Consider the following 18334-nt stretch of genomic DNA (forward strand, 5'->3'; position numbering starts at 1 on the left):
GATATTAGAATGTTTTAGAAATACCCTAATTGCTGTTATTTAATTGGAAAAAGGAAACAACATTGTGTTTGAGGGTAGCTATGATAATACTATGTTTTTCTAACATTTTTTAAGGGTACTTTTTAAGAATTTATATTATTAGGGGTGCCTGGGTGGCTCAGTTGGTTGGGTGTCTGCCTTCAGCTCAGGTCGTGATCCCAGGCTGCTGGGATTGAGCCCCACATTGGGCTCCCTGCTCGGCGGAGAGCCTGCTTCTCCCTTTCCCTCTGCCTGCCGCTCTGCCTACTTGTGCTATCTCTCTGTCAAATAAATAAATTTTTAAAAATCTTTAAAAAAAAAAGAATTTATATTATTAGATTCACTACAAATGAAATTTGGCAAATTTATGGGAGAGAAAATGTCTACATTGTTGTTTCCATTTGATCTCTTTTCCTTTCAATATTGTTGACAGGACTTAGTAGCCTTGCGGCCTCCTACTTGAATCCAGTAAAATCCTTTGTGCCACAGATGCCAAAGCTCTTGAAGTCTCTTTTCCCTGTCCGCGATGAGAAAAGGGGCAAACAGCCTTCTCCCCTCGCACATCAGGTAAGAGCATCAGGAAAGCAACAGTGAACAGTTTCTAATTCCTGGCAGAATGATGCTCTGTGTTGCAATGACACTGGAGGGAGAGGGGTAGCAGGGGTGGGGGGCCTTGGACCTGGGCTTTTAGGTCCACTGAAAGCTTGTGATCATTTCTCCTCCACCCTTTTCAGAGGTAACAGAGCTGTTGAAACTTATTGATGGTCTCAATCCTTTTTGCTTTTAAAAAATGCCGAGTACACTGCTAATGTGATTTATGGTAATATTACTTAGAGCAACAATAGTAAAATTTATGAAGTGCACTTAGCGTTGTTTGTGTATTGCCAAACAGAAAATGTAATTCTATTTTTAATTCTTGATTTCGTTTCTTATTTCAAACAATTTCATATCATCACTGTCCTTCCCTCTCCACCTCTTTTTCCTCTGCTGTGGTTTACCTGTTCCTTCATTTAAAATATTAAACGTGATCACTTGTCTTATTTCCCCTTTTCTTTTTTTTTTTTTTTTTAAAGATTTTTTATTTATTTATTTGAGAGAGAGAATGAGAGAGAGCGAGTACATGAGAGGGGGGAGGGTCAGAGGGAGAAGCAGACTCCCCGCCGAGCAGGGAGCCCGATGCGGGACTCGATCCAGGGACTCCAGGATCATGACCTGAGCTGAAGGCAGCCGCTCAACCAACTGAGCCACCCAGGCGCCCTATTTCCCTTTTCTTGAAACTCTCTGCCCAGCCTTCAAATAAATTTTTAGAGAAAATCTTAAAGGGTTTTCCACATAATCAGGAAACTGCTCTTATGCAATGGTGAATGGGAAGCCTCTTGGAAATGTAATTTCCAGCCTTATGTAGGTGTAAATTCAGCAGAAAATGATAAATGAGGATTTATTTATACTCCTTAAAAAACACATACAGTGCAAGTTCAGTTGTTGAAATAGGTCTTTTGACATCAGCTTATCCACATTCATTGAAAACATTCAAGTTGCAGAAATGCAGGTGAGTCCTTGTCCGAGACCTTAACTATTTAAAAGAATTTTCTGAGTTTATGAATGCATATTCAAGGGTGGTGGTATTAGTTTTGTAAGGCTGCTCTACAGATATATAATATTTTAAATCTAGCATTGTATAAACATGTACTTAAGCAGACATGGACACATACTGTATGAGAAAAATAAAGATCACGATTTTGGATGTTTGAACTAAATTTAACTAAGCACATAAGGGGGGGGTACTTGGCAGTTACCAAAGAATCTAGGACCACGAGAGCTACAAGAAATAGCAAGTCTAATACTTGGTTGGGGCTTGGGCAAAAATGATTTTTCCAAGGATTTGCTGTTGCATATGTTATTCTGTCTAAACTTACACGTCATTATTTTGTAATGTACGACGCATGGACTCTCTGTCAGAATTTCCATGGTGGCTTTTTAAGAAGGTAACTTTAAAACAATAACAGCCTGACCTCCTAACCCAGACCCCATTTGGGGGTGCCTTTACAACCTGTGTTTATAAGCACCCAAGGTGATTTTATCAAAACGTATAGTTGGATAACCACCCTTTTTCAGTCGCTATTTGGTGAAGACAGAGTTCTAGAAGTTAAAGGAAATTGGCATGGCATTAGAAGTTACTGAATCAGACTGCTATAGTTAGAGTTAGTTTTTTAAAAACTACTTTGAGTTTTTGATATGGCAAGTCAGATCACCTGCTACAAAAATTGTTTTTACTGTTTTGCTGGTAAATGATTGGTTCTTCTGGATATGAGAGGAATAATCATGTGTTAGAAAGAAATGTAGTGATGGCAGATAACTGCATTTTGTAATGTCAGTTTAAGAAAGGCGATCTTGCGATATTTTGAAGATCTTTTGTGCAATATTTGTCCATTTGGTTTACTTCTTTTGAGCATATATGAGCAAAGATATTGGAGAAAGTGGCCCCAGATAGTTCATATTTCATGAATAAATGAAAATATAAATACAAAGCTGGTCTTAATGAAGATGCCCAGTGGTGGAGCTAAATGGTCCAATTGGTTTGTAACCCCTACTCCACCGAAGGGCCTTCCCTGAAGGCCACCAGGGAGCTGCATCTTGCCTGCACCCATTCCAGGGTCCTCTTCTGACTTGACATCATACTTGAAACACTTTCATCTCTAGGCATCAGTGTGGTGACATTTGCATGGTTTCTCTCCTGCTGACCACTCAGTCTTTCTCAGTTGCCTTTTCTGGGACTGTTTATTCCATCAGGCTGCTAACATTCAGGTGCCCCAGAGCTCCATCCTGGGCCTTCTCTCCATGGGTCATCTCATTCAGTTCCATGGCTTTAACTATTTCTGCATTGACAATGTTCATATTTCAATCTCTAGCCCAGACTTTGCCCCTGAGCTCTGGCCTCATGGAGCTAAATGCCCATTAAGCTTTTCTACTTGTAAATCAATTAAGCATTCACATTTTACCAGTCCAGAACATTACTGTTGGTTTCAGCTCATAAGTCTGTTTACCCCTAACACACAAAATACTTAAAAATACATGCCCATCAGGCGCCTGGGTGGCTCAGTCTGTTAGGCATCTGCCTTCAGCTCAGATCATGATCTCAGAGTCCTGGGATCCAGTCCCACATCCGGCTCCCTGCTCAGTGGGGAGTCTTCTTCTCCCTTTCCCTTTGCCCCTCCTCCTGCTTGTGCTCTCTCTGTTTCTCTCTCTCTCTCTCAAATAAATAAATAAAATATTTTAAAATAATACATGCCCATCTCAGTATGTAGCACAAATATCCACCCAGTTGCTCATACCTCACAAAGAGTCCACCAGTAAGATTTCATAGGTACTACTTCTAATCCGGTGACTCCCAGTCGTCTACATTTCTCATCATTCATTCTTGCCACCCTGGTCTCTTGCCCAGATGATTACAGCAGCCTACATACAGGTCTGTCTGACACTTTTTGCCTCATAAAAGTCTTTTATTCACGAAGTAGCCAAAGTGACCATCCAGAGTCTTACTTTAGTTCATGGCTTGAAATCTTCACTGGTTCTCACTGAATAAAATCTAAATTCCTTACTGTGCCTTACAGTGTCCTATATGACCTGGACCCCTGACCTTTAATCTTTATGCCTTTTATTTCCTCTTCGTTCACCATACTAAGCCATGTTGGCCTTTTCCTTCCTTCCTTCCTTCCTTCCTTCCTTCCTTCCTTATTTGAGAGAGATCGAGAGAGAGCACACTAGGAGGGGGCAGGGAGGGGCAGAGGGAGAAGGAGAGGCAGGCTCCCCACTGAGCGGGGGGCCTGATGCGGGACTCTTGAGGGGCTCTTGATCCCAGGACTCTGGGATCATGACCTGAGCCGAAAGCAAACGCCCAACTGACTGAGCCACCCAGGCACCCCTTTTTCATTCTTATCTCACGAACACATGAAGTTCATTTTGGTCTCAAGAATTTTTTGCCTTTGCCTTTCCTTCTACTTGGAATACTCTTTCATAAAGTCTTTGCATGGCTACCAGGTCTCTAGTAGAGTGGTCTGCTATTTAGAATGGTCAAGATAGGCCAGTCTAAGGAAGTACGTTTGCATATAGAGTGGCCTCAACCAATTAAACTAAAGCAACAGCTTCCACCACATCAGTACTATTCCCATATTTAATCTTTTCATTGGATGTTATTGTTATGTTTATATGTTTATTGATTAGCTCCTCTTTAGAATGTAATCCTCGAGGGCAGGGGCATAGTTGATACGAAATGTGTATTGGTTGACCATTGACATATATTCAGATTATAATATTAGGTAGTTTGTCTGTATCAGTGTCACCCGGTGGTATAAAGCACTGTGTTTACAGTTTACAGGTGAGAGAATCAGATCTGGGTGGGTACTTGCGATATCAAGACATAATTATGAACTTCCTTTCCTAGATTGATGCAAGTTCCACTAAAGAACTATTCCTAAATGGGGGGACAACTTAAGCTTATCATTAGGATTTAGTTGGTCAAAGACACTTGTGTTCATCTCATTTTTATTGACTATTTCTGGTAAAGCTCTAAGAGCAGTAAATTATAATTTTAAATGACATTGTCAAATAGAGGTTCCCTTACTAGGGCCACTTTAAATATGCTTTAAGTTGTTGCCATCTGAGTGGTGTTTCATAGGAGCACTGTAATGCCAATGGGATTTCAAAATAACAGCAATAAGAACAATGCTGTATTCGTTAGATTTTTTTTTAGTACCCCCAATTTTTAAATTTTTATTTATTTATTTATTCATTTATTTTTTAAGATTTTATTTATTTATTTGACATAGAGAGACACAGCGAGAGAGGGAACACAGCAGGGACAGTGGGAGAGGGAGAAGCAGGCTTCCCGAGGAGCAGGGAGCCCGATGTGGGCTCGATCCCAGGACCCTGGGATCATGACCTGAGCCGAAGGCAGACGCTTAACAACTGAGCTACCCAGGTGCCCTGCCCCCAATTTTTTAAAATAGTAGTCTTTACTATAATGCCATCTGATTCACTTGGAAATCAGATTTGATACCTAAAGTTGAGGGTCTTACTTTTTTTGATGATCTGCCCTGCCCCACCTTGTGGCACCTCCAAGTCCTCCAGGAAAAAGATCAGTTTATTTCCAACCAGTCTTTGCCTCAGAGTTTCCTCTGCTATTACCCAGGAGTTAGAGGGAGGGGAAGAGGAGGTTTTCTCCAGACTTAACAGCTATAGATTAGCCCACTGTATCTCAGATAATAAGTGCTTCATCATTCTTCAGTTGTCTTGTCCAGGTCTTGCTTCGAGTGGGGAGCCCAGAAGTATTTTCAAGCCCATGCTTGAAAATGGTACAATTATCATCTCCCTCTTCTAAATAACGTACTTCTACCAAAGTAGCATATGATTGGACTTTTTTTTAAAGGCCAGTATTAGCTTGTTGTGCCTCTGGTCAGTTAGCATTCCCTTTTGTGTTTGCTTGTTTATTTGCTTGTTTATTTGTTTACACTCTTGGCAATGCAGTTCTTCTCTTTTATTATTATGTTGTCTAATTGATGTGTAAAAATACTTAAATAAGGAACTTTAGCTTGATTTCTAAAATTTTTCATCTCAGTTTTGTTTTAATGCTCCTAGAATGTCAAGATATTTCTTGAGTAATTATGTAAAAAAATACATGTGTTTTAGCTATCACCTGCAAACTTTTTAAGGGCATAGTCTCTCTGTACTTGAGTCATAAACAAAATATTGAACGTTAGAGGGCCTGAGAGAGGACCCTTTCGTAGGCAACTCAAGATTACTCCTCAAGTCACAGGGTGACAGATCAGCGTTTCAGCTCTGCATATTCAGTAACTGCCACCTCCAGTCCACATTTCTTGCTCTTTCTAGCAAAGAGCTCATGGGAGACTTTGTTAGATACATTATGGAAATAAAGGGACACCCTGTCTGTGGCCTTTCTTTGTGTACCCAATCTTGTAAGCCTAAAACAGATTCATGCTGACCAGCATTCCTAGACCACTCTGTTCACTGCCTGGCTTTGCCATAGCTCTGTGTGAGGTATCTAATGGTATGACTTAACCAGTAGCGTAAAGAAATGCACAAGTACTGTGAAGCTTGCTCTCTATTTTGATTCTATGTTTTGTTTGCTGCTGGTGCTTTGTTAGTGCACTCATTTCAATGGCCTGTATAAATAGTCATTAAATAATCAATACCAGACTAAAAAACTGTGTTATAGAATAACATCAAAGAGAGAACCCAGAAAAAATAGAAATCAGTGCATATGCCTAAAAGGAATCTGGATCAATTCTACAGTATAGGAAAGAATAAATATGATATTAATATTGCATAAGACTTAGAGATAATAGATAGTAACCTTGCTGAAGACATATAATGTGTAACAGCACAAAAAAACCCAAAAACCCCCAAATGGTTTGAGGATCAACAGAAACAGTACATGGTAACCAAATAGACCATGTATGATAGCGCATTTTCTTTCTACCCTGCCCCAACTTAATCTTTTTATCATTTGTAAAGCTGTTTCTCTCTCCATTTCCCACCGAACTGTGGTGAAAGATACTAAAACTTCTTCCCTTTTTATATTTCTGTCCCTGTTTAGTTTGGAGGCTTAAAGTCCTTCTCTGAAGTAGTCACAATATCGAAGACACCCCCACGGACTTACCTGAATGCCACCCTTGGTGTTATTAGACCACATTTAGATTACTGCACTTGGTTCTGGGTATGTTACTATGTGAAATCCACTGACCAATTGGATTTATTTCAGGGGATAACGTCAGAAATGATTTATGAGGAAGGATTAGAGGAGTTATTTATAGCTTGACCAAACAATGACTAAGAGAGCTGATTGTATAAGCATTCAAGGGATGGCAGCACCAAGGCGGGGAGAACGGTATAAGGGCGGCTTGCTAAGGCAGGGGGTGGAAGGCGCGGAGAATGACAGAGATGAAATTAACAAAGAGAATGGTAGCAGCTGTGAATAAGTAGGATGATTTAGAGATAGCGGGGTGCTCTCTTAAGAAAAAAGAACACCGTGGAATTTTTGCCACTTCTGTTTTCAGAAAATAAGATTTTGAGAATATAAAAATAGTCCAGGTTAAGAACTGAGGAATGGGAGAGGTCCTGTTCCTACCAGTCATTGCTGTGTTTTCACTGTTAGGTGGAAGAGAGGCAGAAGTTGTGTAATGAAGGAAGGATTATTCTCAAAAAAGTACTTTTAATCAGTGTGTCCTTGACATTTTCAAACAAGAGTGTTCGATACCCTCCCTCATGGAGAGATGCAAACGTATAACCGTGGTGAGACTCTAACGAAAAGATTAATGTCTGTTAACTTGTTCTTTGGAGTCAGCAGGTTTTCAGATAAGCTGCTGTTATTTTTTGGCATTCTATTTCAATATTTGGAAAGATCTCTTTGGATCTTTCCTTGTAGGGTAGAAGTTAGCAGTTTATTCTGAAGATTTAAAAACGAAGATTCTTATATCTTACAGAATGTTTTGGTTTGAAGATATTCATAAAGATTTATGTTTCTCATTTTTATGGAGATTTGTTTTTGTTTGTAATCAATTTCTGAGTTCCAGAAATGCAAAGATACTGCACCGGAAGAGGTGGCAGCTGACAGAATTGCTGTCTTTGACCTTCTGATGCGAGTTTAGTAACTAATCTGGAAAATAATGAACTGCAATTAATGAAATCTGTACTCATATTCAAGTGTGTTTCTCAGACAGCACATAAAATAATTGAAAGAACTTCCTGCTCTCTAATTAGTTAGATTGAATTAATTTGGCATAATAGCGTTTTTCATGTATCTAGAAGTTTGTGTTCAGATGAAGCTATTTATGTCCTTCAAACTTTGGGACTCCAAATGGCGTTGTTGGTTCATCTGGAGAATTAAAGAGTTAATACTCAGCTTTAATTTCCGCCATCAAAAGCACAGTCACATTTCTGGCCTGTCCTTGTTGTACGGCCTGTCCTTTTTCAGTGTCCTGCACTTTGCTTGGGACTGTCTCGTCAACCACAGGGATATTTTTCTCCATTTTCAACACTGCTTCCACTGTGGAGGAAGGACAAAGCCTTGAGGAGAGAGCGCAGCACCCTGCACATCTCGGATGCTGATTGAAAAGATGCCTGTGTGGCCAGCGATTCCATCTTTCATGTCAGTGATCCTTCCGTATATAAAATGGGAAAAAACAAACCAACTACTAGTTCTTCCCTTGTGCGCAAAGATGCTGTTGTAGGGCTGCTCAGGCTTGGACTCCCTTGGTAAAGTGAACATATAAATGCTTATCCTTGTGTCATCATCACCAAGGGTTCATCACCATAACTAACCAAAATAAGAAAAAAGGGTTTATGTCTTGTCTTCCAGCCTTCAGTGTTCCTTAATTGTTCAGGTTCTTTTTTTTTTTTAAAGATTTTATTTATTTATTTGAGAGAGAGAGAATGAGAGAGAGAGAACACATGAGAGGGGATAGGGTCAGAGGACGAAGCAGACTCCCTGCCGAGCAGGGAGCCCGATGCGGGACTCAATCTAGGGACTCCAGGATCATGACCTGAGCTGAAGGCGGTCGCTTAACCAACTGAGCCACCCAGGCGCCCAGTTGTTCAGGTTCTTTAAAGAATAATGATATGAGCATTTCCGCCTTGTAATTTAGTAAGTAGCACACATAATAAATATACTTGTATATGTTATGCTACATTCACTTGTTCCTGAGTTAACAAAGGCAAGTTTGCACAGGGTTTCTGGAGTACAGACTTCAAAAAAAAATTTTTTTTTAATTCAAGGCAAATGATTTCCATTCAGTTGCTTTAGGAATGAATTCTTAGGCACTTTTACTACTGTTAGTTTTCCAAAATCATAATGTTTTGCCATCTCTCTTTGCCCCAGAAATGTGTGGGTACTCTATTGACAGATACTGAGTTGACAAGGTTGTCTTCACAATCAGGCATGGTAGTTGATCTGAAAAATAGTGAAAATGAGAGTTTCTGAGGCAGTACAGAAGTTGATTGAAGAGACCTTAGTCTGCCAGTCATTTTTCAGAAATTGTCATTGTACACTTTTGTATGAGCCTCTAGACCAGAGATTGGCCAACTTTTTTTGTTAAGAGCCATATAGTATTATTTTAGGATTTGCAGGCCTGTCAAAACTAGCTGTAGACAATACTTATAGTAAGTGAGTCTGGATGTGTTTTAAGAAAATTTTACTTATAACCCTCCAAATTTGAATTTTATATCATTTTTTCATGTAACAAAGTATTCTTTTATTTTAGTAATTTGAAAATGTAAAAACCATTCTTAGCTTACCTGATATACCAAACAGGTGACAGTCTAGATTTAGACCCTATTTTATTTTATTTTATTCTATTTATTTATTTATTTATTTATTTATTTTTAAGATTTTATTTATTTATTTACTCGAGAGAGATAGCGAGAGAGATCACAAGCAGGAGGAGAGGGAGAAGCAGGCTTCCCGTGGAGCAGGGAGCCCGATGCGGGTCTCAATCCCAGGATCCTGGCATCATGACCTGAGCCGAAGGCAGATGCTTAACCGACTGAGCCACCCAGGTGCCCCTACTCTATTTGTTTTTAAAGATTTTATCCATCTATTTGACAGAGAGAGAGCACAAGCAAGGGGAGCAGCAGGGAGAGGGAGAAGCAGGCTTCCTGCGGAGCAGGGAGCTTGATGCAGGGCTTGATCCCAGGACCCCGGGATCATGACCCAAGCTGAAGGCAGACACGCAACTGACTGAGCCACCCAGGCGCCCCAGACCCTATTAAAAAAAATTTTTTTTTAAGAGAGAGTGTGCAAGTGGGGGGGGTGGGGAGAGGGAGAGAGAGAATCCCAAGCAGGCTTCATGCTCAGCATGGAGCCCGACTTGGGGCTCGATCTCAGGACCCTGAGATCATGACCTCAGCCGAAACCAAGGGTTGGATTGAGTCACTCAGGTGCTCCTAAAATTTTTAAGATTAACAAATATTTTGTCTTTTAATAACCTTGAAAAACTAATAACCATTATTTCGAATGAAGTGAAATTACATCCTTTTAAAAAAAAACACCATAAGTTTTTTGGGCCACCTGGGTGGCTCACTCAGTTAAGCATCTGCCTTTGGCTTAGATCATGATCTCGAGGTCCTGAGATCGAGCCCCGAGTTGGGCTCCCTGCTCCATGGGGAGTCTGCTTCTCCCTGTCCACTCTCTCAAATAAATAAATAAAATATTAAAAATAAAATAAAAATTAAAAAACGTGTTTTTTAAAAGATTTTATTAATTTACTTGAGAAAGAGCAAGCAAGGGAGAGAGCATGAGCGTGGGGGGGGGGGTGCAGAGGGAGAAGGAGAAGCAGACTCCCCACTGAGCAGGGATCCCAATGTGGGGCTCCATCCCAGGACCCCAGAATCATGACCTGAGCCAAAGGCATACGCTTAACCAACTGAGCCACCCAGGCGCCCCATAAGTTGTTGTTTTCACGTAAATATTTAAGTAAGTGTTAACAATTATCATGTGGAAGTTTAAAAAGTAAACTAGGTTCTATAAAAATAAGAAACTATTTTTTCTGACAACTCCAGAAGTACTAGTATTTGAAATTTTCTATATGTGCTACCTCAAATAAGTTGAATTAACACATATATAAATAATATAGTGAAATAAGTCTGTTTTGATGGTCTTACTCACTTTTACCCACTGATAAAACAGTTTACTTATTGATCGAAGGAGTGGACCTTTTAGTTGTTTTTTATAATTAGTTAAATAGGAATATCAGATACTAGACCCCGAGTGCCTATTTCTGAGGAGCATAGGAACTCTATGTGTGGTTTTGCTCACACTGTATTCCCAGATCCTGGGACAGTCTTCGAAATACAGCAGGCGCCCGATACGTGTTTGTAAATGAGTAAATTAATAAAACCTAAGGTTCTTTATTTGAAAGAAAATGGAATTAATATCATATCCTTGAATGGCTTTGGGGCTGATAAACACAAGGAGAATCTTTCGATTTATATTTTACATCAGATATAATTGTTGATTGTTTAAAAGTGGGTTTATATAGTACACCAAGCTAAAAGTATCTTGGAAGACACCCAACATTCCAGTGATTAGGAAGAGCATGGGATTTTACAAATGTGCTGAGTGTTTACTGTGTGCCAGGCACTTTACATGCATTAGCTCAGCAGTGGTGCTGAGTTAGGTCAGCGCTGTCCAGTACAAGTATGTGAGCCACACGCGACATTTTAAATTTTCTGGTAGGCACATTTAAAAAAGTAAAAAGATCGCTTCTCGGCCTTTTGGCTAAGATCAAGTGTAGTATCTGTTCTTATCAGTTTAGAAAAGTAAAAAGAAATAGGTCAAATTAATTTTAGTAATACAATTTACTTAGTATAGTCATAATATTGTCATTTCAATCTGTAATCAATATAAAAAAATTACTGAGGTATTTCCTTCTTTTCTTTCCTGTAAAGTTCCTGAAATCAGGTGTGTAGTTTACACTTCTAGCACATCTCAATTTGGATGCTAAATTTTTGTCAGAAATCCTTGATCTGCATTTGGAGTCATAAAGTTGAAACAATAGATCCCTGTGCCCAAGGTGTTCCAAACACACCTAAAGGCACTTTAATTCTTAAATTTACACATTATTCATTAAAATTAGGTAAAATTAAAAGTTAACTTCCTCAGCCATGCTAGCTGCACTTCAAGTGCTCAGTAGTTACACGGGGCTGGTGGCCACCATGTTGGACAGCACGGAGAGGGTGGTACTAGATACTCTGATACTGAGGAAAATGAGGCTCAGGTAGATAAAGCACCTCGTCTAAGGATACAGAGCCTAGTGAATGGCATACTGAGATTTGTATTCAAGAAGCAAAGTTGAATGCACAATTGTGATATTAAGAGATTTCACTGGATCTGATTAAAATATTGCAAGTGATTATATTTGTAGAATGAATGAATCTAAAGTATTTGAAGGAGGGACTGGACTGGTCAAGACATGGAAATACACTGAGTAGGACCTATTTGTATTTTCTTTTCTTTCCCATTCCTTTCTTAAAAAAATGATCTATGGGGGCACCTGGGTGGCCCAGTCGGTTGAGCATCTGACTTCCACTTGGGTCACAATCTTGGGGTCCTGGGACCTGGCCCATGTTGGGCTCCGTGCTTGGCCGGGGGAGGTCTGCTTCCCCTCGTGCTGCACTCTCCCTCTGCCCCTCCCCCTGCTTGACCTCTCTCTCTCTCTCTCAAATAAATAAATAAAATCTTTTAACAAAAATTACCTATGGGCAATGGGGAATCATTGCTTTATAGCAGGAGAATGACATGGTCAAATTTGCATTTCAGAAAGCTCTTGTGACTGCAATTTCAAGGGTAGATTTGAAGAGGATAAAACCCAAAGAATCTATTCGAGTGTATATACAAACCTCATGAGGCATTGTAATATTGGGCAGAAAAATTAAGTCCCCTTTCCATGCCTGCATTGATACTTTGAGGTCACTGATCGAAAAGGGCAGGTGACAGGTAGGATAAAAGTGTGTCTGGTAGGGACCAGCTGGTGGCCACCTGTCATCCTCTCTGGGTGACATTGCTTAGCGAATGCACATGTCCTGGATTACCACCTTCCAGATGTGCAACCCCCAAGGTGATAAGGTCTACACGGACAAACGACTGATGGGTCAGGTAGAATGCTGTGTTACTCATTTAAAATAAGAAATATAATTGCCAGATGGACAAAAGTGCTGGCGTCATCATGGCTAACACACTCTTCGCCAGATCACCCTGGAAAACCAGAGTGTAAATCCTGAGCCTCCTCCGTGAGTGGGGACCGCCTGTGGGGACCAGATCCTGCAGGCAGCTGCTGTGTCTGTCTGGACCAGCGCTTGGGTGCTTCCTCCAGCTTTCGTCCTGTGACTTCGCAGTGCCCCTTGCAGCCTAACCGCCCTGCCTCTGATTAACATAACCTTTAAAAAGTATGTTTATATTGATTAGGGTATTGCTGAGTCTTGATCTTTAGGTAATTGTACGTGTCTGTTTTTGTCCATTGTTTATTACTTTTATCAGAATATATTCGAAGATTGGGAAGTATTTTGTTTGTATACACTCCCCCTGCTTGGTTTTGTTTATTTATTTTTCTCACTTTAGCATCATGAAAACCAAAGGTTGTCTACTGGTTATTTATAACAAAGGTAAATCGTACATCTCATGTTCTTATGCTTGGTTAGAATTTTTAAAAAAGGGGGCGCCTGGCTGGCTCAGTTGGTAGAATGTGACTCTTGATCTTGGGGTTGTAAGTTCGTGCCCCACATTGGGTATAGAGATTACTTAAAAAAAATAAAATCTTAAAAAAAAAGATCTAGAGGATCATACTTGCTTAGGAACCACTGGAAGATGACATTTGAGAGTTTATCAAATTCAGGGTGAGGGGTGATTATTAGGAAAGGTTCATTTTCCAAACAAAAAAATGCATCAGAAAATTCAGTGTTTTGAAATGAAGTGAATATTTTTTGCTTTAAAATATTTCTTCTCCCCTCTACCTACGCCAATGCCCAAATTTCAAAATGTCTATTCTTGGGCGCCTGGGTGGCTCAGATGGTTAAGCGTCTGCCTTCGGCTCAGGTCATGATCCCAGGGTCCTGGGATCGAGTCCCACATTGGGCTCCTGGCTCAGCGGGGAGCCTGCTTCTCCCTCTGGCCCTCTCCCCTCTCATGCTGTTTCTCTCTCGCTCGCTCTCTAAAAAATAAATAAATAAAATCTTTAAAAAAAAAAAAAAAAATGTCTGTTCTTTTCCAAATTCTCTGTAACTGTACAATGTGGCCTTTGTCATGTGACTTAAGTAATTAATTTGTTCATTTACGTATTTTTATTCATTCAGCAAACATGAAGTTATTCTTTTATGTACGGGAATACAGAGACGAATGAGCCATAATCCCTACCCTTCAGAGAGCTAAACAGGGTGATGTTACGGATGCTGTAATATGTATGTCTGGGGCTGGCGCGGTGAAGGCAGTTTCGGGAAGAGTAGATCATGCTCAAGCTGAGACAGATGAGTCGGCACTCACCAGGTAGAACATGATGCCCTAGGGAAAAGGAAGAGCTCGAGGAAGGCTCCGGCAGAGCAGTGTGGTCAGTTCAGAGTGGGGTTAGCTTCACAAGCGAGGAAAGGGTGCAGCCTCACGGAGAGGTGAGGGCCTTTACATGTTGCCAAGGTGTTAAAACTTTATGCTTTGAGGCAGAGGGGTCTCCCAGTGACTCCGATGCCTGGTTGAAATTCTGAGCTGATCTGCCCTGTTTTCTTCATTCATGTGGCATTAAAAAATGACGGGCTGTGATACGAGATGTGACCCTCATCTTTTCCCTGAAATACTTCTGAGCAGCTCTCTTGCTTGGAACCCACTCATCTGCTAAGCTTCAGTGATGCTCAGCAGACGGCATGATTGCACATTCAGTTGGTGCTTGGAAGTCGGTCCTTTGCCGTCTCTGTCACCGGCTCACTGGGCAGCCTGGATGCATGTAACCATTAGGTGAATGTCTCCGAGCCTTGGTGTCTGTAGTGTGAGATGTAGATAATTATACTTATATTCGCCTGCCTTGTGGGACTTCTCCTTAATATTTATAGCTGCAAAAGACTTCACAGTCATTTTTATTAATAGTTGCCAGATGTGTCGTAAGGATTAATGAACTTATGATCTGAAATGTTTTGAGCTCCTGAAATAGGAGGCAACTGCCTGCACTGAGGATGTGTAAAACAGCATTAAAATGCAAACAATACACATTTGGAAATCTGAGCTCTTAGGTGTGAAGGACAAATGGCACACTTAAGATTTCAGTACACTTTGTAGGTATTTTTGGTATCCTTAATGAAGCTCCTGAATTCATCACAGGTTATTGCCCAACACACAAGGCTGGGTCCCAGTACCCTTGCACATGGGCCCATGCACAGGGGCACACACACGCATGGACACGGGTTCTGCTAACACCACCGTGACCCTCCTCCCGGTCATCCATCCTTCCTGGGCATCATCTTTGACTCTATTTCCCCAGCCTCCCCAGCCAGTTCTTTCCAAGTGGTCAGGACTCTCCCTCCTATCTCTAGCTTTTCATTTCCTTTTCCTCTTTCCATCCAGGTTCAGGCTCTCAATAGCTCTCCACCAAACCGTTGAAGCAACTTCTTCATTGATCTCTCCAAGTTTCATATCTCCCCTGTTTAAGGGTTAACCGTCTCCAAGCGGAGCTCTTATCACCACTCATTCATTTACCTTTGATAGCTCATCACTGTGGGTGAAAATCAACCATAAGCTCACAAGGCCGCCTGCACACGGCCCTAACCTGCTTCCGTCTGCCCGGTGCGGGTCACTCTAGATCATTCTGTCTTCCCCAAGCCCTCCTGGCAGATTGAGTAGCTTTTCTGGGGACAGAGGTGGCAGTAGAGGGAACACATCAGGCGCAAAGAGCACCGTGCCTTTGCCATGTCGTTCTTCATGTTGGAAGTGTCCCTCTGCCCCGGGAAAAGCCGCTCAGTCTTCAAGGCCTGTCTCAAAGTGCGATCGCCTCCGGGAGGGTATGCTAGGCCTATTTCATTTATCATCCCTTCCTCTGAATCTTCTCTGCTTTTGAAGCTTTCATTCTAGTATCTATCATTTTCCTTGCTGTTTCAGTTATTTGCATACATGTCCTTGCCGGTCTGCCGAGAGCAAAGCCTGTGACTTTGTGAACTTTGTGTTCTTCCCAGCACCTGTTGCGATGCCTCGTACACTGTGAGACCCAAGTCTTTGTTGAACTGAATTTGTACATTGAATGAGTCCTGGTTATCTTCTTCACGTAGGACGGTATTATGGAAAAATTTGAAATACATAAAAGTAGAGAGAATACGACCGTGAATCCTGTGTGCTTGTCACCTCGCTGCAGTAAAAATCAATACAGAGCCGGTGTTGTATGCCTCTACCCCATCCTCTCAGCCTGCACCTTTCAGAGTCCTCTGTCGGGGACATATCTACCTGATGCTCACTTGGCCAGGGTTGGTTTCTGGCAGCCGCCACCACCTGGCTTCCCAAGGAGGGAGCCCCACAAAGTTACGAGCACGTGAGCAGTAGGTGTGCTCCAAGTACTTGACAGTACACTCAGGACCCACTCAGACCCGATCCCATCTTATTTTCGACACTGTGTTTAGCCGTTTCAGATGTATGTCATCATCCAGTGTCCTGCTTCCCCCTTCCTCTGAATGGTGGCCTCGGGGTGGGCCTGTTCACGAGGCAGGTATGTTGCTGGTGAAGAAGTGGTCATGGGAGTGACTGACGGTGGCGGGAAGCCTGTGAGGAGAGACGTGAGGTCTCAGTGTGACGGCCCGGAGCCGTGACGTGGGGCCCTGGGTACCAGGAAGCCCGTGGGTTCGCTGATGCCACAGTGTCACCGGCTCGTCCCTTCACTCATGGCAACAGGTATTTTTTTAAGCATTTTCTGGAGTTTTCTCATTCCCCGAGTCCGAGAGGAAAGTGTAAGTTGTGTTTCCATGTTCTGTTCAGGAGGGCAAGAGTCCTCTCATCTTAGAGAGGCTTCATCCTGGCTGGTTATGTTCCACCCTTGGTGGGATTTTACCTGTTTATGCTTTATGGGGGAATGTTTCACCCCCATCTTGTCTGCTTTCAAGAAGATCTAACTGAGGAATATAAGTATTTTGGGGTTTGAGCTTAAGAGACGTTTTTTCTGCCTTTACGAAGGAAATATGCTGCGAACACCTTTCCGTCTGTGGGGGACTTCAGATACTATGGAAGAAAGTAAATACCAAAAGGAAGACAGCAGGGGCGCCTGGGTGGCTCAGTCGTTAAGCGTCTGCCTTCGGCTCAGGTCATGATCCCAGGGTCCTGGGATCGAGTCCCACATCGGGCTCCCTGCTCGGCGGGAAGCCTGCTTCTCCCTCTCCCACTCCCCCTGCTTGTGTTCCTGCTCTCGCTATCTCTCTCTCTGTCAAATAAATAAATAAAATCTTAAAAAAAAACAAAAACAAAAACAAAAAAAAACAAAAGGAAGACAGCAGCCCCTGTATTCAAGGACTGTGAGGTGGAGTGGAGGATACTTGCTCGAGTAACTCCACTGTCACTGTCCACCGGGTCGCCAGCAGAGCGGACTTATCTGGTGCTGTGAACTCAGGTTAACCTCCTGAGTGCACCATCTTGTCCCAGGTGGGCTCTTGTCCCTTCAGTAAGAGTTGGGGCTGCTTAGGAAGCCAGTCTTCGGCCATCCGGCCTTAGTGCCTGCCAATTGTCCGGAGCATCCTGATGGCGTAGAAGCCATCGTGGGAACGGGGAGGACCTGGAGCACGTAGGGTCAGAGGACGGGAAGTGGAAAGATAGGAAATCTGCCTCTCTATGCAATTTAGATTAGGTAAGAGATGAGTGGTCAGCGACTTTTCCTTTTGGATCCAACAAGATAAAGAACACTGCTACTACATCAAAACAAACCGCGACACCCAATTTTGACCCTCCTGTGAGGTTGTGCTGTCAGGATCCTCTGGGAGCTGGGCATCCTGAGGCGAGGTCCAGACTCTGGTGCTGGAACGGGAGGACCTGAGAAGGAGCCAGAGGTTGGTTGATGGAAGAAAGGCAGAAGTGGTGGATTCGTGGTTTCTTGGAGAGAATCCCGTCTGTCTCTGTATCTCAGTGCCGTTGTAAACCCAGCAGCCGCTAAAAGGATGCCCGATTTCTTCTCCTTCGCAGTTACCAGCTACTTCTTCTGACCTCCCTTTTCCTTATCCTGGTGCTAATGATTTTTTCACTCTTTTTTTTTTAATGTTCCTTGAGCCGCATGTCCGTAAGTAATGACGTCCTTCTCGTGCTGTTGCTTACACAGCCATTGATTCAGGCTCTCACCCCCTCTCATCTGCTCTGTTGCTGGAGTCTCCTCAGCGATCTGCCTGCCTTAGCCTTTAAATATTTCTCCAGTCGCTTTGCCTTCTACTGCCAGATCCGTCAGCTCAAGCTCCTGCTCTTTTCACTCAGGCATCTCTGGCGGTCCTCGTCCTTACTTGATTGGGATACCAAAGCGTCTCTCCATGTATCTGTCCCGCTCTGTGCTCTGCCCCAGAAGTGGGCTGTAGCCAGACTGGCCTCCTTACTCCTCACTTCCTGTGAAGACACGCGCTGGTCCTGCTCGGGCACCAGTTCTCCTTGGCCATCAAGGCTTCGTTTGTGTCCCACCTCCTGCCTGAAGCCCTTCCCAGTCTTTCCTGTTCCAACCCTTTCTCTCTGGCGTCCTAGAACGCTTGTAGTGCAGAACAGCCTTGACGAACATGCGCCGTACATGAGCGCAGAGCCTGTGCGCGTGTAAGCACGCCG

General features: G+C 42.5%; 1 protein-coding gene and 1 pseudogene across 3 annotated transcripts in view; both read left to right on the forward strand.

Moving 5' to 3' along the window:
• The window catches only part of KIF13B (kinesin family member 13B), a 197645-nt gene that overhangs the window by 167159 nt on the left and 12152 nt on the right, over positions 1–18334 (forward strand). For all 3 annotated transcript variants that reach the window (XM_036104507.2, XM_036104508.2, XM_078069457.1), the window contains exon 37: positions 452–585. In XM_036104507.2, the coding sequence (XP_035960400.1) occupies positions 452–585 (134 nt within the window). The remainder of the gene's footprint in view (positions 1–451; positions 586–18334) is intronic.
• Positions 11289–11392, forward strand: LOC118543443 (U2 spliceosomal RNA; annotated as a pseudogene).

Source organism: Halichoerus grypus, chromosome 3, assembly GCF_964656455.1.
Source record: "Halichoerus grypus chromosome 3, mHalGry1.hap1.1, whole genome shotgun sequence".
Taxonomy (NCBI): Eukaryota; Metazoa; Chordata; class Mammalia; order Carnivora; family Phocidae; genus Halichoerus; species Halichoerus grypus.